Raw genomic sequence first — 23748 nt, 5'->3', positions numbered from 1 at the left:
TGGTGAATTAGTTACCAGGTATGTAATCCCAGGGTAATATTGTACTTAAACGTGTATGACATTCATAAATGTTTCCTTTTTATTTTAATTTTTTTAAGAATGAGTACTTGGGCTTTATCTTGTAGTTAACAAGCATGGATGGAGTCTCTCTGGAGAAGGAAGGTCTGGTCCACAAACTCGTTATTAGCAAAGTAGAAGATATTCATGCTGGGAAGTATAGGTTTGAGGCTGGAGATATAAAAACTGAAGCTTCAATTTTTGTTGAAGGTGAGTCTGTTCAAACTACCCATGCTTTTAATGCAGAATGCTGGCCTTGCAGTGCCTGAAATGTGATAGGTTCACTCAGGACCTATAGTTGGTTATTGGGATTTTATTGTAATTGTTACTTGTATGGGAGATGTTACAAGCTGATACATAAAAATATAACTATGGAGCCTTTGTGAAAAGCTTCTCACTACTAATTTAAAGACTTGGTGGGTGCACGTATTGCTTTTTTAAACCAGGCTCTTCATTCTTGTGCTGCTGATGAAAATTTGTTCCAGTGCGAAGGAGCAAATTGATACCATAAATGCTTTGTGAAAATTATCCTGAAGCAAAGTGCATGTGTGTGTGTGTGAAGCACTGAGTGTACAAATGAAGATGAAGGTACATATTTTTGCAGCATCTGGACATCACTGATTTGGATAAGCCCCCAGAGAACCGAATTAAATTATTTTGAATATATTTTGGAATGTATGTTTGGAATATATAGCAGCAATGAACGCAGAGAAGTCCTTCCCTCCAAGGTTAGCCTTATCCTCTTTGATCTGCAGTTTTTAATGTCCTTGTATTGTTGTTTTAGATCCTCCACAGGTTGACGAAATTCTCCTAAAAAACTTAACGAGTGTTCCTACTGTGGCCAAGGCTGGGGAAAAAGTTGTGATCAAGATCCCTTTTGAGGGCCGGCTTCCAGTCAGAGCAATGTGGCTAAAGGACAAAATAGAACTGGGAGATGACTCAAGGATTCGTGTTGATAAAACAGACACCTTTACCATGCTGTCCATCTCCAGTGCAGAGAGGAAGGACTGTGGGGATTACAAAGTCAGGCTGAAGAATGACAGTGGAATCCTGGATATTGACCTAAAGGTTGAGGTGACAGGTAAGATCCCCATTACATCTCCAGTGGCTTCCATCACAAGGCTGAGGAAACAGAACCAGTGGTTCTGGTCACAGCTTTATTTAAGACCACCAGCTATTTCAGGATGAACAAGGCTGTGTTTCCAATAGATCAAGATGCAGGCAATGGTTGTTGACAAGCTACTTGCCCTTTAATATGACACTTACCTAGTTTCATTTTGGACAGCCTCATTAATTGAGTTTTGAATGTTGGGAGACTGTGGAAGGTAGGGGTACACACAGCAGGCAAATCTACAGACACAACATCAAGGTCAAATTCAATCCTACCATAAATGTCTGTACTCTTAGTGGACATTTGAAGAGACAGCTTAAGTGCCTGGATTTCAATCTGCAAGCAGGCACATGTACCATCAGAACTGAGTCTCCCTGCTGGTGAGCAAGAGAGACTGTCTGCTCAGAGCCTGGGAATGCATCTGGATCTGGAACTAAGCTGCTTGTGTTTGTCTTTTCAGACAAGCCACTGCCACCTGCAGGACCCCTGAAAATTGTAGGAAGCACTGCAAATGATGTCACCATTCAGTGGAATCCCCCGAAGGATGATGGGGGCAAACCAGTACAAAACTACATTATTGAGAAACAGCAGGTAGGCAAGAGTGGCTGGGTGACTCTGGGAGAAACCCCCAGGAGCTGCACTACTTTCACTACCAGCAAAGTGGAACAGGACATGAGCTACTACTTCAGAGTGAGAGCTGTGAATGCAGAGGGAACCAGCGATGCACTGGAATCAGATGAGGTGGTGACTATCAGTAAAGGTGAGGAATAACTTGTTGTGATGGTGTCCCAAAACCCTATGGGAAATTCATTATCAAAGTTTCACATCAAGAAAACTGCTTGCTTTTTGGATGTTGCTACAAATTTAAACCTGAGTCATGGTTGTGAAGTCTTCACACAAATCTGTGCTTGCCAGTCATAGCATATTATGGGCTGCATAAAAAAGAGTGTGGTCAGTAGGTCAAGGGCAGCTCTGGGGCTCCCAGCACTAGAGAGATGTGGACCTCTTAGAGTGGGTCCAGAGGAGGGCCATGAAAATGATCAGAGTGGTCTCAGTCAGATTTTCAAAACACACCCATATAAATACATTAGAGAAACCTGGAAGAAATGATCCAGCAGGTGTATTTCTGTATCTTTCAATGAAAGTATTCTAATAATAAAACATTGACGTCTTTCTTAGCTACACCTGGTGCCCCAGATCCTCCCGAGATCATCGGTGTCAGCAAAGACACCATCACAATATCCTGGAAAACACCTCGGAAAACTGGGAGCTCCCGAATTTTGGGGTACATCGTTCAGAAACGCAAGAAGGGCAGCATGACCTGGGTGCCAGTCAACAGTGTGCCCATAGCAGGTGGGTAGCTTACTTGAACCCTGGAACAAGTTTGAAAGGCTTGAAAAAAAAGCTGAGAGCTCACCTGTGTTGAGATCAGAAGGTAACATGTGCTATTATATCCATCAGGTGCAGGCTAGGACCTCTTTTCTTATATGGAGGAGTTTAGGATTATCCTATAAGGAAAAGCAATGTTATCCTTTCTGTACTTAATAGCTCTCAAAGAATATTTTCTTTGGAAGAGAATACAATGAACGCACCTCAGAAGTATGCATACTGTAGGATAGGAGAAGACAAGGGAACTTGGGGCAGCATTTGTACTTTACTCCTAAGAATTCAGTCTACCGTTCTGCATGGATTAAAAGTACAACATTGTCTCATTGTTTCCTGCTTGGGGAACTGCTCACTCAAGCCAGCATTTTCATTTTCTGTCTGCAGACAAGAAGCTGAAAATAAATGATCTCAAGAAGGGTGTGCAATATGAATTTTGTGTGGCAGCTGTCAATGCTTCTGGTATCGGAGATATCAGTGCACCATCACAAGCTGCCTTTGCTCGGGACTCCACAAGTAAGTGAACTCCACCATCCTTCTGTCTTGGGAGTACCTGAATGGAGACTGGGGATGTTATTGAGGAGGCAGTGTTTTCAGTGCTACGTAAAAGTATGTGAAGATAACAAGTGGGGAATGCTTCATGGCTGAGCGTGCACTGTCTGTATGAGAAAGGAATGGAAGGATTTCCTGTGTGATGTTTAAGTCAAGATATGGTGGATATCCAATGCACTGCAAGAATGTTGAGGATCTCAGGAAGTGACTGAGAAGAGGGTACACATATACCAGAAAAATAGCTTAAGTAAAATTTCCCTTTTCAGAACCTCCAGGTAAAGTGAGGGACCTTAAAATGACCATCAGTGACAGCAGTAGTGTCACCTTGACATGGAATGTACCTGAAGCAAAAGAGGGAAGTGGTGCGAAAGGCTACAACGTGGAGATACGGTCTTCTAACAACCTCAGCTGGACCAAATGCAACATTTTTCCTATAGAGACAACCACTTACAAAGTTAAAGGCCTGAAAACCAAGGAGACATACTTCGTACGTGTGAGAGCCATCAATGACTGTGGCCCAGGAGAAGCCACAGAGCTTGAAGCTTTCACTGAAGCTGTTCCTCCTGTTGGTAAGTCTATTACACATCAGCTAGTATTATTACTCTTCAAGATCCCTCAAAACACAAAGAATTTTTTGAGAACATCAAAAAATGCTCTTAGTCCAGCTCCCCTTGTCATGTGTCCATTGCAATTTCTTTTTGCATTCCTGTCATTTTACACAGAGGATCATCCATGTAATGGGGTGAAGGGTGCCATAGTTTTTCCATGACTGAGACATCAGATGCATGCAAACATTGTAGTGAACGTAGCTCAACATCCTTTCCTCTCATTTAATTGGAGTGCTAAGTAAAAACTAATAAAACATGAAAGGTGCAATGATTAGCAAAGAACTCTGCTGATGAATCAAGGAACTTTTTTTTCTACTGTACTGCTGACTTTATCAACAGCCTGCAGACAAGCTGTTGGAAAGGCTAGCACATGCATGTGAGTTTGTCAGCTGATGGTTATGTCATAACATAAAACCGTTTACAGTAATCACCGTCTTTTCCAGTTTCTCCCAGGTTCATAATAGACAAAACAGTGAAAAATTTCCTGGTTATAAAAGCAGGAAATGCCATTCGAGTGAATATTCCTTTTGAGGTAAGTTTTCAGATTGAAATCCTTCTTTTTTTTTTTATCATGTGTACGAGACACTGGGCAAATCCTTTCATCTGCCTGTGCTGTGTATGCTTTCTGCATGAGGAAAACAGGAAAAAAGAATTCAGCTGTCACTCTTGACATTCATGGTTTATGAGATTTATAGTCATTCAGTAACCCCAGCAAATAAAGTGCTTGGAATGCTCTCCATCAACCATCTCAGAGTTATCACCATCTGGAACTGATCTCCAGCTCCCTCAGAAAGCCTTAGGGGGTAGCATTTCTAGCAACATTCTCTTGACTGTGTTTGTCTTACTGCACAGCAGGACATAAGCTATCACTTACAGAAATCCAGTGTGCTTTGACGTAAGGTTGGAACAACACAGGTAAAGTCTGGGATATCAGGAGGATATCGAAGGTAAAGTGTGCACACTGCTGACCTTGCTCCAACTCAGCTGCTCTTCTGGAATGTAGAGCCCAAAGATGGAGAAATAGAAGTACACACTTCTAGGACGTTGTTTTTCTTTCTTTCAGAAACAAGCAAATGTTTTTTAAAGTGGAAAGCGTTGACTACTGATGTCTGCTGTTTTTGATCTAGCATACCTTGTTTGACAATAGCTGTACCTGAGCACCTTTGTAACTCTGTACTAAGAAGCTCTTGAGCAGCTCTGTATCCAGGGCTCTTAGAGCCAATCTCTGATATTCCAATATACTTATCTGTGTCACGTAGATGTGCATTTCGAATGAGGCAATGAAACTATGGATGCAAAGACATCATTTGGAGGCGAAGCACTGTGCTGTAACCAGAGTTATTCTTCACAGGCACCTCCAGATTCTGTCTTGACCTGGTTAAAGGATGGGGTTCCTCTTCCAAGCCGTGCTAAAATAAGCACCCAGGATGGTACCTCCCAGCTGCTGATTAAAGCAGCTGAGTTCACTGACAGTGGCATCTATACCGTTGAGCTCGTGAGTGGGACAGGGAAAAGAGAAACATTCAGCTTCCAAGTTCAAGTTACGGGTAACTATCACCTGCACTTCTGTGTGTGTTTGTGTGCATAACAGATTTACAGGTGGATGTGGAGTAGGCAGTGAACTGAGTTCAGCCCTCTTACCTTTATCCACAAGAAGGGAAGGAGTCCCAGAAGTTCAGTCTAATGCAGCAGAAGCTCAGTTAGTAATAATAAGCTTGTGCATCTGGAGAAGGAATCAAATTTTGTCCCATCTAATGACCAGGATGTCTCCTAAAAGCTCAATCGTGAAATATGTGATGGATTTGAAGCTTTTAAGGTGCTACGCTGTGCCACTTTCCCTGCATCTTCTATATTGCTTGTTTTCATCTGACAGATATCCCACAACCACCTGGACCTATTGAACTGATAGAGAATGTGCCAAATATAGTGACAGTAACCTGGGAGCCATCAACATCTGAGAAATGGGAAAGCAATCTCTTCTACACAGTCTTCAAACGAGAATCACAGAAAGGCTTGTGGCACGTGGTGGGTGACCTGATCTACACCAACAAATTCACTTACACCAAAGTGATCCCAGGCAGGGACTACTACTTCAGGGTTGTGGCAAAAAATCACTTGGGATCCAGTCGTCCATCCGACACTGTGCAGCCTTGGAGAATTCGAAAACAAAAGGGTAAAATGCTTTTACAAGTAGCTGTCTGTGCAATGATGTTGTTGTGCTTTGCTCCTTGTTTCTACCACACTGTCTTGGAATAGGTCCCTCCTCCTGTAAACATTTAGTTGCCCAAAATGAGTGTCTGTAGAGAATACCCTAAGAAATTCCATTCTGGTAGGGAAGGATTATCATTTCTACATGGTTGTTCTCGCAGACCTTTGTTTCCTGCCGTGTCACATAATTTGCTATACTAATTCCCAGCAAAAATCTAAGGCTTAAATTTTGCAGAAACTAATGTTTGTGGCTGCAAGTTACACTCTGGCCAGTTTGAGAAGGAACACCAATTACAACCACAGGTGTGTTGCATCTCAGACTATTTGTGGTGCAGAATGCCAGATGTTAATTGTCATGCTTTTAAACCAATCCTTTGCTCTGACTTCCATCCCCATGAAGCAGGTCTGAGTTAGTATGTATAATGTTGTATGTTGCTTTTTTCCTTCCTTCACCAGCTGACATTCAAGTCAGACCACAGAGGTACAAGGGAGTTAATCAGAACCAGCCCCCAAGATTCCTGGTCCCCCTGAAGCCTCACGTGGTGATCACTGGCAGTGAGTGCCGCATGAGCTGTGCCGTTGGAGGCCATCCACCTCCAAAAATCACTTGGTACAAAGATGGGAGAGACCTCTCCAATAATCCTTCCTATTTTGGCACAAACAACTTTGGTGTCTGCTCCCTGGTGATCTTTAGTGTTTCCAAGGCTGATGAAGGTGACTACACGGTTGAAGCCACCAATGATTCAGGCCGGGCTTTCAGCAAAGCCTCCCTCACTATTAAAGGTAACAGTCTTTAAATATCCCTTTCTTTCATCGTGTGGTGTAAAGGTAAATGTTGTTGTGTCGAGACACCTTAAAAATAGTAGCCATACAGGTGTATGTATTGATAGGAGCAGTATCCTGTGATGCAAAATGTCTGGACTGCTTTATTGAACTTTTAATTAACCTACTAAGTGGTCAAAGTGAAACAGAAATGAAAAGGCAGATGTGGGAAAAGAAAAATACTTGATTTCCTTATGAGTGCAGCAGTTTGGATTGACATTGAGCAAATCTTTTAGGGATAAATATCCAGTTTTCATTTAATAAGGTAGTATCTATGTTGGATTTCTCTACAGTGAAGGAAATGCAGGACAGAAGACTTGGGTGGTAGGAAGGTTAGGTGAAACAGGGAGAGAGAAGCTGGGGTTGGTTGACCAAAGGCAATGAGAAGGGAAGTTAGCCAGAGTCAACGAGGGTCCTGATGTGAGTGCAGAATGAGTGCTGTTGGCCAAAGAGGGACGTGTGGTGAATGGACTTACAGATAAATTTCATTAGCAGTTCACTCAGTTCATTATGAAATATCTTTTAGTTTGAGACAATTTTCTGTATGTGGGTCAGGATGCTTTGGTGAGATTATATGAATGGAGAAATGGGTCAAATAAATCCTTTTTCAGATGCTGGTCCTTTTGACCCTCTAACATTTGAGGGTGCCCTTCTAGTATGCCTGTCAGCCCATCTCCCCTGCTGAGTCACTTCTCTTTCTCTTACTTTCAGACTCCTGCCTGTAACAGGACCTTCCTGAAACCTCCTCTGCACTGCAGTGTGAATAAGGTTTTCTCTGAGAACTGGCCCTGCACAAAGGCTACGTGTCTGTTTTCAGATGTGCAATATAGTCTGAGTGCTTTCTTTTTCAGATCCAGTAGTTGCATTTTGAACAGGATGCTGCACTTAGTCAAAACGGTGGGGAAAAGCTTTGAGAATTGTATGATCCTGATTTTCTTCTACGACCTTTAAAATACAAATGAGAAGCTTCCGAAACTCAGAAGATGAGAGGAAAAATAATTGGCCAAAATGAGACTTTGCATGGAGAAGGCAGGTGTGAGACCATCTTGCCACACCTCTTACTGCTCAGGCTGCTAGCTTTATCTGTGTAAGAGGAATTCTCAGACAAGGTAACATGAGGTAGTGCTACTGGCAGTGAAAGTGGGTGGACAAGAATGAATGGAAATCTAGAACCAGTTGTATTTGTGTGAGCAGATCAGCTATAAAAAAGGATGTAGCAGTCCTGAGCTGCCACATTAACATCACCTTTGAAACGTAGCTGTCCCTACCTCGTGGCATCCCCAGAGTATTATTGCTTCATGCTAAAAGAGGTTAAAAATCTTTTGTGTTTGACCAGAAGTACGAAGTACAACCAGAGGTCCTCTGCTATGGCTGGAGGATTCCATCACTGAATGGAGAATGAGACTGGAAAGCCAGAACATCCTGGTGACCACACAGTGCCTTGGAGCTTTGGCACCACAACAGTTTTCATGACAGCGTCTCAGAGAATAGGAGAGTCTTAAAGCCACTGGATCCTCAGCCAGTCAAACATTTGTATGGGGCTGAAATGTTTTTTGGTTATATTTTGTACAATGTTGTACAGATACAGGAACAGCAGATAGTTAAATTAAACAATTGTTCAGTCAAATTAAAGAGTTTCAGTGTAAAATGTGTTTATTTTTGGGAAGGAGGCCCAGCCGCTTCTGAATGCTAATCCAGCTCCATTAGAACAGCATTTTCACATTCAATGCCTGTATATTTCTTGCAAAGCTGAGTGATAAACACCAGCAAGGTCTCGCCAGCTTTGGATTTACTTACACTGATGAGATACTGTAGGACTGTGTAGTGAATGTGTGGCATTACATTTGCTATTCTTGGCTGGCACCTGCAGCAATCACGCAGTTGCTGGCATAGCAGAGAGGAATCGTGTTGCTCAGGCCGTGCTGCTAAAACCCTCTTGCATTCCTTGTGCTGCTCATTTGCTGTTGGCTTCATACGAGGATCTCATGCTGTGGTCCCTGTGGGCTGGCAAACCACTCCTGGCACCCTGGACACGTGCTGCTGTTTGGTGACATCTAGAGAAATTACTATAACCTGTTCTGCAGCCCTTCTGCTATCACTCTTTGCAGTAGGTCAGTGACTTTGGGAGATGATAGCTGCGGAGCTGAGTGAAATCTGACCACTCTTCCTGCCGGGAAGAGCTTGTTACAGTCTGCTGCCCAGGTACCTGAGCTTCATGTTGCCTAAGGCAGAGTGGGGCTGCTGGGGTGGCACTGCTTTATGTGACAGAAGATCCTGTTAGGGCAGAAAGCAAGTCCTGGAGTAGGACTGGAGCCACAGCTGCCATCTTCTGTACCTCATGCCCTGGGGGGGTGGGCAGGGAGCAGCAGCTGTTGGAGTGGCCTCTGTCTGTGCTCCTCTGCACAGCTGGTCCCATCCCTCCGCCTCCAGGGAGAGGTGCTGTAGGACTGCAGAGCCCTCCAGGGCTGCCATGCAGAGAGGGATTTCCAGCCCTGAGGGTGTTTGCAATTCCATCTTCAGAAGCACGGGACACTTCAGAGCCCTGCTATCCACTATAAGGATAAGAGCTGCCATTGGCATGTCTTAGCAGTTGTTGAAAGACTGAACACCTCCTTCCTGGATGATGAAGATGGCACCAAGTTGGAATTTTTCTGCCTGAGGGTAGGAAGGCCCTATGGTGGGATCTGGATGTGCTGAAGCCAATGGATGAACTCCAACAAAACCCAGTGCTGGGTCCTTTGCTTTGGTCACAAGAACCCCATGCATTGCTGTGGGCTTGGCAGCCCAAGGAATCACAGTTAGCAGAGCCAAAAGGCCAGCACTGGAGTGGAAGAACCGAAGTGACCAGAAGGTCAGCAGCCTGCTATGTGCTCCCTTGGCTGACACCTGCCTTCCCTGAGCCTCACTAGTGCTACTGGCTCCTCCTCACCCTCAGCAGGCACAGCCTTCTCCAGCAGATGCACATTTACATGACAGACCCAGAGGCACTGACCTGGGAAGTTCTGTTACCCTGCGAGTGACATTTCCTCCTATTTGCTTGCTCCCATGCAAGCAAAGCTGCTCTGTAGCCCAAACCTTAGGTCTGAGCGATGCCAGCCCCTCCAGGTGACCCACGTGGTGGTTTCAGGAGCTGCTGGCTTGTGCAGATCTTCCTTTTCAGTGCTGGCAGCTTGGCATTTCTCCCCACCTTGTCTGTGCACGCTGCCTGCAGTCCCTTGGCCAGGACAGGCATTGCCCACTTTTCTCAGCCGTTCACAACCCTGCAAGAAAAAAACAAAACAGTTTTCCCTGCCCTCTTTCCTCTCATCTTCCAAACCACAGCTCTCTGCTGGCAGCAGCAGCCAGCAGGGCCCCCCATCCCTGATACAGGCCAGCCGTGGGCTGTGCTTGTTCTGCCTCCTGCCATGCTGTGCCTCCAGCCAGCCCTCAGCCCTGCTGTGGCACATCCTGGCCTTGTTCTCACCCACTGCATGGTGAGCAGATGAAAGCCAAGCGGGAAGCATAATTTATAGGTAGCTTGAAACAGAGTTTTGGCAGGGCAAAACACGCCAAAAGATGAAGCAATTCCTGGGAGCCGCGCTCATACTGGTTATCAAATGATGCTTGAAAGGCTCAGTAATGCAAGAGGAGAATTGAGTTGCTCAATTCCAGCAGAGGATAAACTCTATGACGGACACGTGTTTGGGAGCAGGAGCTGATAGCTTGCTTTTGAAAACTCGTCTGGCAAGGCAAATCACAGCTTAATGTCTGGGTCCCGAGGTTGGCGGAGCTGCAGGAGAGCAGCTGTGCACATGCACATGCCTCAGCAGGGCTGCTCCACCTCCTCCCGCCCTGCTGGGAGGCTGCCCTCACTGCCTTAAAGACAACCAAACATCAGCAAGCTTTGCACCGGTGACCCCGAGATCCCACGGGGTGCCTGCAGCTGCTGCAGCATCCTCAAGGCTGAGCAATCCATGGGTGTGCAGCATGGACCGCGTCCCTTGCCAGCTTGCTCTGCCTCTTCTGTGCTGGTGTCGGACTGTGGATGCCTGGGGCATCCCTGTGCTCATCTCTGCCACGAAGCACCGCAGTCCTGGCTCTGTGTTGTTGTAGGGCAGGAGAGGAGCTCAGATGGTGAGCTTCAGCTGCCCACGGGGGGAAACTGCCAGGGGGTGAGGCGGCCAGTAGAGCTGTCCAGAAAAACTGCATTAAGGCCCATAAAGGTTCTGATTTTGTTTCATTTTATCCTGACTGACATCAGAGGTTACAAATTCTTCAGGGCAGCTGGTAGTTAATAACGCCTGGAACATCCTTTCTGCTTTTCTACATCAAACATTTGTATAAAACATCAGACTGTTTTTGTTACAAGAGGAAGATGAGGCACTTTGATCTACAGAAGGAAGGTAAGGGTTTTGGTTTTTTTTCCCCAGCCATTCCTAAGCAGCAGAGCAGTCCTTAATGATTTAATTTTAATAAAATTAGCTGTGTATTTCAACCTCAGCAGTTACCGAGTCTTTAAAGAAAAGAGAAACTGCTTTTTGGTGTCACAGAAGTGGTGAAAACCCACCTTGCAGCCTTAGCATGCTCACACTGCAGATCCCTGTCCTTCAGTTTTGCAGGAAGGGTGAACAAATGTTATAAAGCCCAGCAGCAGCCACATCCAGCAGCCACCCGTCTGTCCTCCAGATGATGTGGCTGATTTTGCAGCTAAAGCCGCTGTGTGTGGCCAGCTTGGCTGCACAGTGATCATCTCAGGCCATTCTATGCCTCCATGTCTTCTCTAAGGCCCTCTCATTTCCATGGGTAAGAAGTGACGCCGTACAGAAGCTGAAGCAGAAGCAGCTCTGATTGAAAAAGCTTTTATGATGAGAAAGGTGCAGCCCTGGGATCGGAACATCCCCATCCTCCAAGAGATCCAAACCTCAGCTGGGCACAGGCTGGAGCGACCTGGCTGCCATTGGGTTGAGCCCTACTTTGAACGCAGAGATGGACCCAGGACCTTCAGAAGTCCCTTCCAACCTAAAACCTTCCATGATTTTCCCCCATGGACAGCAGTGATACACACAGCCGTGAGGCAGCTCAGCGCATGCAACCAAGCCTTGACAAAGGAGGTTGCCCTGGGCAGTGACATACGGGTTTGGGCAACACAGGAGATGGATGGAGCAGTCACAAAGCCCACAGCTTGCTTTCTCCACACACCTATTGTGCATGGGATGCTCCTGCACGGACATCTTGGTTCACTGTCTGCACACTGTCACAGGGAGGAGTGTGTGCTGTGCTGCGCTCCAGGGCTGTGGGTGCCACGTATCACAGAATATCACATCTCCCACCTCCTCCTCCCATCTTTTCTACTGATACCCACCAGCTGCCCACATGCCCAGCTACACATTGCCTTCAAAAATCTGCTGTCCCTGTTCAGTCTGTAGGGGGACATGGAAATACCCACCTGCCCAAAGCTCAGCTCACTGAGGGCTGTTCATGGAAAGCAGACACAGTGAAGCATAACCCACGTGTGACACACAGATCAGCCTCAAATCTCATCTCAAGATGAGCTCCCTACTGATCAGCAGCATTGTAGGTTTCACTATTAAGAAAAGCAGTCTCTTTAAATAATAACGTAGCAGCACAGCTCACACACATCTTCTGCTTGCTGCTCATTCACAGCAGTTTTTATTTAACGGGTTTCAGGATTTATTTAGATATAGGGTTGAGCTTCTGGGCCATCCACCTCATCCTTCAGGGTTATTGCCACGCAGATCTCCTCCCACCCCACTCCATGGATGTAAATAACATCCCGTGGTGTCTGAGCTCTCTCTGCATCCCTTCCCCATGCCGTGTCCCCGTGCCCCATCCCAGCATCGGTGCCCTCTGTGCCATGGACACGTGGCCATGCACAACCCCTGGGCAGTGCTCACCGCCCTCCTCCGCTCCCCGTCGCACCCCGGGCCCACCCCCACTTCAAAGAGCTGGGTGACGCTGGGACCTGTTGCTAAATCATTACATAAGCTGTCCTGCCAGGTTTCCTCCCCCACCAGAAACGCAAAGGATTTCACAACCGCGTGGAATCGAGCGCATCCTCGCACCATCGACGCGCACGCTTCCCTGCCTAAATTTGGCCCTGTCATCTTTGTTCCTTCCCCGGTGGGAACAAACTCTCCCTTCCCTGCAGCATTTCTGAGCTGGGGCAGGTCGCTGTGAGCACGGGGAGGTGAGGAGTGCGGGGATCTGCCTGGGTGAGATGGCTGTCGGCCTCCCTGCCAGGCTCTCCAGCTGCAGAGGCACTCCCAGCTGTTGGCTGCACTGCATTTCTGGGGCTGAGCACCTCTCCTGTGAAGAAAGGCTGAGGGAGCTGGGCTTGTTCAGCCTGGAGAAGGGAAGGTTCTGGGGAGACCTCACTGTGGCTTTCCAGAACCCGAAGGGAGCTTATAAGCAGGGGTAGGAAATGGGGAGATGGTTTTAAACTGAAAGAGGGCAGATTTAGATTTGATGCTAGAAGGAAATTCTTTGTGGCACAAGCTTCCCAGAGAAGCTATGGGTGCCAAGCTGTGCAGAGCCCTGGGCAGTCCGAGCTGATGGGGGCATGGAGCTCATGGCAGGGATTGGCACTGAGGGACTTTAAGGTCTCTTCCAACCCAACCATTCGATGCTTCTGTGAATTCTGGCAGCGTCACCTCCAGACATGGTGCCCCAGCCCTCCCTCCAGCCACTCCTGGGGGCAGCAGGTGCATATGGCAGGACCTGAACTGACTGCTTTTATAGGGCACCATCCAGGCTACACTCGTGCACCCCACAGAGCCTCTGGAACACACTCCTATGCTGTCTCAGGGGTTGGCTTCATGGCAGTCTGGGCTCTTCCCAGTTCCACACCCCAGACACACCCAAACACTGTCCCATGCTTTTTGTTTGGGCTGCAGAACAACAATGAGTTTTGCAAGAAGGGTCCCAGATGTTACGCTACAGTGTGAAGCATTTCCCTCCCTGTGCCTCTCCTTCACCCTGAGCTGCGCATTGCCTGGCAGAGCGAATGGGAGAGAGGCAGCAGGAGATGGGCAGCACCTCAACCAGTTTGGTGGAGGCTCCTTGGGTGAGGTGGGGACACAGGGAGATGAAAGCTGGGTGGACGCAGCAACCTGACAGCCTGATCCTCGAGGGGAGCTCAAAGCTTCTTCCGTCTCCAGCATCATCATCACCATCATCATCATCATCCCCTCCCAGACGCCTCCTTGGCGTCTGCCCTGCCCCAACAGCTCGATGCTCGCTGACCAAGGCATGGTCAGAATTGTGAGATTGTTGCTCATCAGAGGTGAGAGCTGGGATGGGATGATTTGGTAGAGGAAGGCCAGGTTAGGGAGGGGCAGAAGGAACAAGGAATATCCTCAGCTTCGATAGCGATGAGTGAGAGCACCTGCAGTTTCTGCAGAGCATCAGGAGTGGCCTCCAGCTCACAGACATCCTGCTCTGCGTGTCCCCCTGTGTGAATTGTCTATGCCACATGCCATGAACAGCAGCAAAAGCAGCAACCCAGGAGCCTGGGCCCATGGAGATACAGCTGGCAGCGGGGGCTGGGAGTGGAGCCCAGGATGCAGAAGGGAAGGATGGGAGAGGTCTGGGAGAGCCGTGTTGGTTCACCATGGGAAGGGGAGCTGAGAGGGACCCCACAGCTCTGTGCAGCCCCCTCGTGTAGGATGACACAGACAGAGGGAACTGAATCTGCCAAGGTTAATTCCTGTTAGGGCAAAACAATTCACCACAAAAGCAGTGAAGCAGAGAAGCAGTGGGAGCTCCACCAGAGCTCAGCTGGGTAAAGTTTGGAGCAACACAGCTGAGCTGGTGCTGCTTTGGGCTGAGGGTCGGCTCCTCTGTGTTAATTACTCCATCCGTCTGTTACAACACACCTGAACCAAGCATTGATTTTGTTCCCAGCTGCTTTATCTTCATTGCACAAAGCTTTCAGCGTTCAGCACTGCTCTCTGTGAGCTGTCCTGCCTTTTTATGGAGGGCTTTTCCTACCCTTTATCCCGTAAGCTCCCATCCATGCTGAGAGGTCTACCAGCTTTGCTAAGGGCACTGTCACCATCTCATCCACTGCCCAGAAAACAGCGCGGTGCCACGTGTGCGTGGAGCACCTTCTGATGCCCCAGGAGGGGAGAACCTTCCACAAGGGGCCGAGCGAAACTGAGGCTTTGAGCACGAGGAGAGCAGGTTTTCCTCCGGGAGGAACCTCGCCGGGCTCGGGGAAGTCTCAGCTGAGTCACGGCTCAGAATACGGCATTTTGCTGGGAAATGCACCGCATCCCCGGCTCTGCTCAGTCCGTCCCTCCGCTGAGCATCGCCGGGCAGCAGCAAGGCGAGGAGCTGCGATGGCACAGCAGCGGGGATGGCTGCGTTCCCCCGGCGGATTTTGCAGCCATCTGTAGGAACCTTCAGCTCAGGAGCGCCTGACAAGTTTGAACAGAAAGCCCCGCACCGCTCTGGGAGCAGCATTGGGCCAGCGAGCCCTTTGATTGCGATCAGCCAGCTGGCAGGAATCCCAGGCACTCGCACAAAAATGCTTTGAAGCGGCCAGATGCACAAAGGTGTGTCCCTGTGAGGTGTGGGGCGCGGAGCGGTGATTCACGGCATCGCCATGCGGTGCTCGGGGTGCGCGCACGCAGCGCTGAAGGGCCGCGTCCCCCCCCCCGCTCCCCATCTGCCTGTTTTGGGGTTGATCTCTCCAACGTTCTGCCCGTCGCTCCCCGTACCCGGCTCGGGTTTTGTTCCTTCTCGGCCTCCCCGTACCGCCGCAGTGCCTGCGAGCTCCAGACAGGGAGGCAGACAGGGAATGCGCTCCAGGCGCTTGCTCTGCTAAGCTCTGCTGCACTGGGTTTGCTGGGATGACACTCACCGTGCCCTGCTAAGTAAGCATCCCCGGCCCGTGATTAAGAGCAGAAGCAGCACAGAGGCGCAGCAAACTCCTTTATTTAAGTACCTTTTGCTCTTTCAGAGTCGGGTTTGGGATCTCTTGCAGAATCCTGGGAGATTCCCTCCCTTGGGCTAAACAATGCAAACTCACCCTGAAGAAACCATTGTTTCTTGAAAGCCTCTGTAAGCTCCCCATGCCTGCCCCGGCCCTGCAGCCCAGCTCAGCAGTTCGGGAGGGTTATGAAACAGGGCAGATGCCGGAGCAGCATTTCTATTATCCGCCAGCAAATGATGGGATGCGGTAACTGCTCTGCTCTCCCGTGCAGGGATGGGGTGAGGGCTGCTCCTCGCCGAGGGGGAAATGACATTACAGGTTTGCAAGAGCTGGACACTTTGTTGTGCAGAAGCCACCTGATGCTGACAGCCTGTCATTGATTTGCGAGAGCATCGCTTGGCATCGATAAGAAGCTTTCAGGAGAAAGAAGTAGGGCGCAGGAAAGCGACAACACTCAGCTATTGCTTTGCTGTTCCTTATCTGGAGTGGGAGCACAGTGGACACAGCAGAAAGTCTGTCTTGTGTTGGCTTGGGCATGTGGTCTTGTGAGAGAGCTCGTCCCTTGGGTGAGGTGTTGGGACCCTGGGGAAGGAGAACCAGCAATGATTCAACTCCAGGTGCTCTTGTTCTGAGTCTCAATGAGGGATCCAGCATCAGTGAGCTGACAGCACCAGGCCTGTGGGTGCTGATGACTGTTGGGGTTTTTTCTAGTGAGAAAACTCTCCATGGCAGTGCACAGGAATCTGCTCCTCCTGCCCCTGTCCTGTGCCAAGGGGTCCCAAGAAGCCTCAGCCCAACATGTCCTCCCCTTGGCCTCCCTCATCTATCACCGCCCATGGCTGGGCAGTGTCAGCACTGTCAGCACTGCTGTGACCTGAAATCTCACTAACTTTAAGGGGTTTGATTCTCTGCATAGGACTCCACAGCAATGAGAAACCTCTCAGAGCCAAAACTCAATGTGTGACTTCTCATCTTGCTGTGTCCTTTTGTATTCTTCTCACAAAAAGTCCTCACTTCCTCCACGCTACCCTGAGCCACTTGCACAGATGGCCCCAGTGCTTTGCCTGGGGGCTGTCCTGACTCATCCATGGGGGAAAGCCAGGCTGTAACGCAGTCACTGCCACGGGCGTGATCCCTGTTGGGAAGGGGTCTCATCCCCAGAACATCAGCCAGCTGCGGGGGTCCACAAAACCCCCATTAGGTGCAGTGCAGATCCTGGGCTCTGGAGGCTGGGCTGGGTTTGCAGCTGTGCAGGTAGAGGATGAAGAGGTGGACAGACAGACAAAGTTGGGAGCATCACCCAGATCCCCCATCAGAACAGGGCATGGCATGCAGCACTGCTCCCCTGACCCACAGTGCTGCCTCCCAGCACGGCCATCCCCACGCCCTCAGCACTGGGGCACCATTTCCACCCAACTTACACCAAGGGGATTAAACAAGCAGTGTGGGAGACCCTCCAGCCCACCACCCCACACCCACCCAGCAGCACCCACCCCTCTCCCACCCTCACCCCCTTTTCCTCCAGGACTCCCCCCACCCCGGGGGGCAGAGCTGGGGGTGAGGGCAGCAGAGCTGTGTGCCCTGCAGGGCTGCGAGCGGCGGCGGCGGCGGGGAGCGCGTGGGTGTGTGCAGGCAGGGCTGTATATCCAGTCTGGCAGAGGGTGTGCCTGCTCACACGGCAGGGAGCAGAGCTGGGAGAAGGAGCCCTGAGACACGCTGGGCTTGGGGACGTATGGCAAGGAGGGGTTCAGGAGATTAACCCCAAAAAGAGACGCGGTCGCTGTGGCATTGCGTGGTGTGCGTGGTCAGGTGCAGAGCAGCTCCCCGTCCTCCGTGGTTTGCAGCCATGCTTCACTCTCCGCTGAAAACGGCGTTGGCATATGAGTGCTTCCAAGACCAGGCCAGCTCCACGCTGGCCCTGCCCTCGGATCACAAGCTGAAAACGAAGGGCACGGGAAAACAGCGGGTCCAGGAGCAAGTGATGATGACGGTGAAGCGGCAGAAGCAGAAGTCGTCGGTGTCATCGAGCGTGGGGCACTCCAACAGAGGTACCATCCCTTCTGGGGTCAGGGCAGCTGCTGTGGCTGCTTCTGCTGTGAGCTTCTGTGGGGTTTGGTTTATAGGGGACAGAGCGGTTCGTGTCCCTCGTGGGATACCCCTACTGGTAGGGGTAGAACCCAGTACTGGCAGGGCACTCCCTGCTGGGAGATGCCGGGGTCTCTTGCACGGGATGGAAGATCTGCGGTGTGCAGACGGATGCAGTGCCACAGCACAGTGGGGCTGAACTGCTCCGTGTCCCCATGGCTGTGGGACGTGTTGGTACACTGCTCCTATCCTTGTTCTCCCCAGCTTCAAAGCTGGAGCAGCCGCCTACAGCTCTGCTTACAGCTCCTCTGCAAGCATCCTGTCCTGCAGCTTCCCCCCTCCTGTGTGCAGCCAGAGCTCCCAGCATCACAGCAATGCCTGCACACAGGACACAGACCTGAGCTTGGGATGTGCCTCCAGAGCTCCCGTATGTTCCCGTTTGAAGGCTGGCAGCAGTGCAGTGGGGATGCTCTGCAGCCCCCTCTGTTCTGAGATGGGCAGGGCAGGGTGCAGACACCACGCAGCTGCTCCACCTCTGTGCACAGGGCTTGTCCTGGAACCAGGTTTCCTACAGGAACAACTTTCTCTGTGTCTCAAAGCTTGGCAAAGGATTTTCTTCACCATTCTCACATCAGGAGAAAGCTAATTTGGAGGGCAGCCCAACTTTCATCAGTCAAGAGCTGCAAAGTCAGGAGGGCACAGCAGCCACAACACAAATCTCCCCTGACTTAGAGCTGCTTTCAGCAGCAGCTGCGGCGAGCTCACTGCTCCAGCTGGGGCAATGGGAAGAGCAAAGCCTGGGGCCTTGGGGTACAGGGGCAGCTGGAGCTGAGTCCTCCAGCTCTCCCAGAACGTGGGGATGTGTTTGCAGAAAATCCAGGTGAGCTGGCGATGACAAGTTGGCAGCAGGAGGATCAGGAGGCAGAACCCAGCACTGGGGAGGTGCCACACTGCGGACGTATTTGGGGCTGGTTTGCTAAGAGAATGGTTTGCCAAGGCAGTGTTCCCATAGGAGCCCTCCTGGATGCATGCATTGTGCTTGCAGCGATAGAGGGGATGGGGAAGCTCTGCAGGACATCTCCTGCTGCTGCTTCCATGTGAGGAAGGCCAAGAGGCAGAGGGGGATTGTTCTGCTCTGAGAGGAGCCCGGGTGAAAACTCTGGGAAAGAAATAAAGCAAAGCAAATTCCCAAGCTGCCTATCTTTACTCAACAAGCTTAACCTAAACCCATCCTCCAGACACTTTTGGGAACGTCTGGGAATGGGAATTGCGTGGAAATGTTCCACTCTGGTGTCTGCGTCCCAGGGAAGCTGAGTCACATCCCACTCCCAGCAGCTGCCTCCATTCCCACGGCAGGTTCAGGTGTCCTCCTGGTGCCCCACAGGTGGCTCAACCTGGAAGCTGCAGTGCCAGAGGGGCTCCCAGAAGGACAAGGAGTTCCCATTTATTTCTATTCTTTCTTTTGGAGCCTGAGAAGGTCGGGCTGAGCTTTCAGAGCACAGCATTGAACCATGTTGGCTTTTGCTGCTGCTGGTTCTGAGGCCAACTGAGCAGACCTAGGGAGAAGAGTTAATGTTTCTTACAAAGAGGTGCAAGGAGCCATTGGGATCTGTTAGCAGCTCTGCTCATCGTGTCCAAATGCTCCTCCAGCATCAGCTACATGCATCCACATCTGATTCTTAGAGATGCTTCCCGCATAAGATGGGGGATTAGCAAAACATCCTGATAAACCTTTGAGTGCTGTTCCTTCTGCATGCAGTTCCCTGCATGTCTCTGTTTGGGTATCAACCCAGGTCACTGCATTTTGAGACGTGGTTTGAGCAGGAGAGCAGAGCAGAGCCTTCTGCTGCTTCAGGAATGCACGCACCTCTGCCTGTAGGGTGGGGAGCGCAGGCATGAATCCCACTTCATGCAGCAGGGATGGGAGGTGTTGCAAACCACAGTTGGTGTTTCTGTGGAGCAGATGTTCTCTTAATATCCTGCTACCGGTGTCTACCTAAAATCTATTGGCTGACTGGAGAACAAAGAGTTGTGGCCGTTGTCTGAAGGTCCTGATGTCACCCCCTGCATGCACAACCACGGGGCATGGGCACAGCCCCAGCAGGGCAACGTGACCCAAACTGGTGTGAGCTGGGCTTCTGTTCTGTGTCTGGGAATGGAGCAAATTTCCATGGGAAAATGAAGGTGGTGTCACAGCAGGGGAAAAGGGCAAAGCTGAACTGAGTCCTCCTGGCCATCTCAACCTAATTGGGGTCATTATGTTGATGTGCATCAAGAGGTGTTTGTGACCATGAAGTGTTGGGAAGTTTTCTGTCACCTTCCCCCGCTGTGAGATGATTCAGTGAAAGCTCTGCCACGAACCTTTCCGATTATTGAGCAAAACAAAAAATCCAACCCCTCAGCTCATAGGCCAGAAGGCAAAAACGCCATCTGGTCACTCCTGCACGAATCTCAGCTTCTGGGGTTCCTCCAACACTTCTCTCCTAGGAGGCATCATGCTTTGTGCTTCCCACAAGCCTTCTTTTCTTACTACTTTTTTCCTATGTTTAATCATCCTCATTGTCTTAAAGCTGTGCATGGTTTATTATTGAACCTGTCTAGCCTGCACTACCAGTGACGGGTTCTTGTCTTGCCTTTCCCTGCCACTGATTAATGTTTATTAATATGCCTCCATTGCCACAAAGCTCCCTGTTAGCTTCATGCGTCCGGCTGAAGTCTTCTGTTGTGCTCAACAAATGGCTCTTCTGACATAATTCTTCTCCTCACCGTCAGTCTTTTAGCTTTAAAAGGGTATAAAGTTGCCTTTGAAGAATGCACATAACTCATCAAGAGGGTCCCAAAGCTCAGGCACAGCGCGTTGTAGCAAGGTCTTACTTTGCTCTGCAATGATCACTGATAGATGACTGATGACAGAGAGGAGGGCACAGCTGGCATGTAGTGGTGCTCACAGCATTTAAGCTCTTCAAGGCATAGAACCATGGAATGGTTGGCTTGGAAGGGTCCTTGCAGCCCCCCCAGCCCCACCCCTGCCATGGGTTGGCTGCTCACCAGCTCAGGCTACCCCAGACCCCATCCATGTCCTTGGGCACCTCTAGGGTTGGGGCACCCACAGCTCTCTGGGCAACCTCTTGCATTCCCTAGCTGCTGCGGTTAGTTTTTACGCCCATGAGCTCTCCCCCTGATTTAATGGAGGTTTTAGATTGACCAGTTTTCTCTGGAGACTGTTTGTTTTTATCCCAAAGTCGCAGGACCGGTGAGCACCTCATACGGTCGTTCTCCTTGAGGCAGTTAAGCTGAGGAATATTCCTTCTCTCCCCTCAGGCAGCTTGCACACATTCCAGCTGCCCCTCAGGAAGAATCAGGCAGAGAGCTGTGTAAACTTGCAGGACAAAGCAAAGCCACCTCCACCATAAAATCACTGGGTTCTACCTGGCCTTCAGACCAAGCAACAAATCACAGTGCTGCAGTGGCAGGGAAGTGCCTTCTCAAACCAGCAAGGCAGCTTTGAACGTTTGGGGTTTTTATAATTATATATTTACAAGCTCTTGTATACAAGTTCTTGGAGGTGAAGGCAACTCTTCAGCAACTTTGGGCTTCTCACTACCAGCAGGACTTTGAGGGCCTGGAGAGTATCCAGAGAAGGGCAGTGATGGGTCTGCAGCACAATGGGGTCTTATAGGGACAGGGAACTGGGGTGGTTCATTCTGGAGGAGGCTCAGGGGAGACCTCATCACTCCCTGCAGCTCTTGAGAGGAGGTTGCAGAGAAGTTGGCCTTTGCTCCAGGCGACAGTGATAGGATGGGAGGTGATGCCAGGGGAGGGTCAGGTTGAGGAATGGAAGACATTTCTTCTGTAAAACAGTGGTAATGCACTGACACAGGATGCTCAGGGTGGTGGTGGGGTCACCATCCCTGGAGGGGTTCAGGAATATAGATGTACATTGCCATGTAGATGTGGCATAAGGGACGTGGTTTAGTGGGCATGGCTTTGATGGGTTGACGGTTGGGCTTGATGAACTTAGACCTCCTCTCCAGCCTTAATGATTCTACGATCCTCTATGATTCTCTGCAATGTCTTAAAACTACAAGTGCCAAAACTGGACTACTTGTGGTGTCTCCTTGCTCATCCCCCAAGTCTCCATTGCTGTGCATAGCAGGAATGGATGCTGGGAAGAGCAGCGCCGTCTCGGGGAGGATTGGTCAGATTAACCCATGAGTCACACCCAGAAACGCTTTCTTCCATTTAAGGAAGCTGTTGACTCACAAACAGTGTCCGGAAATTCCAGCCTGCAGATACATTATGTTTGCACAGACTGGGAGAAGGACTGTAAGAACAGAATCCCAGGAAACTGTTATGGGATTGCACTCGGAATTCCCATTGTCAGCCTTGTCCCCCGCTGAGTCACCTGGCCCAGATTTCCCATTCTAAGCCTTGCCCACCTTCTGCCAAAGCCCAACCCTGCATTCCTCCAGCATTTGGTGGGATGTCATGGGGTGGTACCCAGTCAGTGCATTTACCTCCCTTTGCACGTTGGTGGCCATCTTCTTCATCCTTATTGGGAAGTCCCGTGCAACTTAGTATATAGGAAGCAATTGGGGCTGGAGAGATAATAATGGGCATCTTGGAGCAATGCTCTATGAATGCTCTACTGTCTATAAATGTGGTTAAAAATGAGATCCTGTCATTTTCTGCACAAGGATATGTCTGTGCAACTGCTCTGCTGTTGCCTACCCTGCATTCCTTGAGGTTCTTCAGATGCTGCCATCCATGTGGTGCTGCTCCCATCGTGTTGACGACAGAAAGTAAATCTCATTACTGCGTCTATGGGGACAATCTTCCTGAGAAAATGCAAGAATTTTTAGCCACGTACCAAATCAACATAACAGGTTCTGGATGCCTCAGGCACAGCAATAAATGAGATACGTTCCACGGGTCGGTGGCTGTAGGAGACCTGAGTGGCTTCAGGGCCTTTGTGGTAGGGCTTATCCAGTTTATCCAAGAGATGAGTCTTATCAAACAATCAGAGAGATTAGGATATTTCTGACATTACCCACCAGTCTAGGTGCATAACTTGAGACAGGTAAGTCCTGATTCTGTAGCTTGTTAGATATTCAGAGCTTTCCCTGGAAGATAATTGGAGTGTAGGGTTTGCACTTCCTCGTAACGGGACTTGGGATGCCACAATTATTGAGCAGTTTTGAAAATGAAATTCAAATGACTTTGAACTCTTTTGGACCATCTGAAGGGTGTCCAGGTGTAGTGGCAATGCTAAGTCACAACTTGATGCAGTGATGGAGCACCTGGTGGGAAGGCAGGGCCAACCAGGGGAGCTCAGGTGCATGCAATGTACCTGAATGACCAGAAGGGATGGACTTTGGCTTCACCTCTTCCAAGACCTCATTTAAAGGTTGGCAGGGGAGGCAAGGGTGTTTTGTTGGAGTTTCCTGTATGTTTGAGGCCTTCTGAAGGTAAGCAGCTGCTTTCCTTTGTTTCTGTGTTTGTGGCTGTTGCAGTTGAGCAGATTCTTACTTGCTGCAGCGTAGAACCTTGCTGCTCTGCTGTTGTTGCGTTTTCCATTGCATTATGTAAGGGAATTGCAGCTTAGGAAGAGGATGAATTTCTTCTAGTGCTGATCATAGCCTGTGTTTGTAATGATGGAGTCTAACACACCTCTGTGAAGACACACTATAAATGGTGTGATTTGTTAAAGAGAGGGGATGGAGATTAAAGGCAGTGATGGCTGCCCTGTCCCTGGGGATACCAAGGTCAGGCTGGATGGGGCTGTGAGCACTGATGGAGCTGTGGGTGTCCCTGTGCGCTACAGGGAGTGGGACCAGAGGGCTTTTTCAGTGCCCCTTCCAACTCAAACCATTCCGTGATTCCAGAACAGCACCCCATCCCTCTCATGTAAGACCTGAGATCTTGACCCACTCTGCTCTTCTTGTCCACGACAGATCTTACGGCACTTGGTCTTTTCTGCTGAAGGT

The 23748-nt window shown here is 49.6% G+C and overlaps 2 protein-coding genes across 4 annotated transcripts in view; both read left to right on the top strand.

Moving 5' to 3' along the window:
- Nucleotides 1-8387, top strand: part of IGFN1 (immunoglobulin like and fibronectin type III domain containing 1) — a 39491-nt gene extending 31104 nt beyond the window's left edge. For all 3 annotated transcript variants that reach the window (XM_031556943.1, XM_010724043.3, XM_010724044.3), the window contains 11 exons: nucleotides 126-267; nucleotides 842-1138; nucleotides 1629-1928; nucleotides 2348-2521; nucleotides 2939-3067; nucleotides 3370-3672; nucleotides 4155-4243; nucleotides 5063-5258; nucleotides 5585-5884; nucleotides 6376-6702; nucleotides 7453-8387. In XM_031556943.1, coding sequence (XP_031412803.1) covers nucleotides 126-267; nucleotides 842-1138; nucleotides 1629-1928; nucleotides 2348-2521; nucleotides 2939-3067; nucleotides 3370-3672; nucleotides 4155-4243; nucleotides 5063-5258; nucleotides 5585-5884; nucleotides 6376-6702; nucleotides 7453-7466 — 2271 coding nt within the window. In that variant the 3' untranslated portion in view covers nucleotides 7467-8387. The remainder of the gene's footprint in view (nucleotides 1-125; nucleotides 268-841; nucleotides 1139-1628; nucleotides 1929-2347; nucleotides 2522-2938; nucleotides 3068-3369; nucleotides 3673-4154; nucleotides 4244-5062; nucleotides 5259-5584; nucleotides 5885-6375; nucleotides 6703-7452) is intronic.
- Nucleotides 8388-17333: 8946 nt separating this feature from the next.
- PKP1 (plakophilin 1) overlaps nucleotides 17334-23748 on the top strand; it is a 39614-nt gene continuing 33199 nt past the window's right edge. The window contains exon 1 of the mRNA XM_010724042.3: nucleotides 17334-17724. Within this exon, the coding sequence (XP_010722344.1) occupies nucleotides 17523-17724 (202 nt within the window). The 5' untranslated portion in view covers nucleotides 17334-17522. The remainder of the gene's footprint in view (nucleotides 17725-23748) is intronic.

Source organism: Meleagris gallopavo, chromosome 28 (assembly GCF_000146605.3).
Source record: "Meleagris gallopavo isolate NT-WF06-2002-E0010 breed Aviagen turkey brand Nicholas breeding stock chromosome 28, Turkey_5.1, whole genome shotgun sequence".
Classification (NCBI taxonomy): Eukaryota; Metazoa; Chordata; class Aves; order Galliformes; family Phasianidae; genus Meleagris; species Meleagris gallopavo.
The sequence above is the reverse complement of the archived record's forward strand: the minus strand, read 5'-3'. Positions and strand labels throughout refer to the sequence as shown.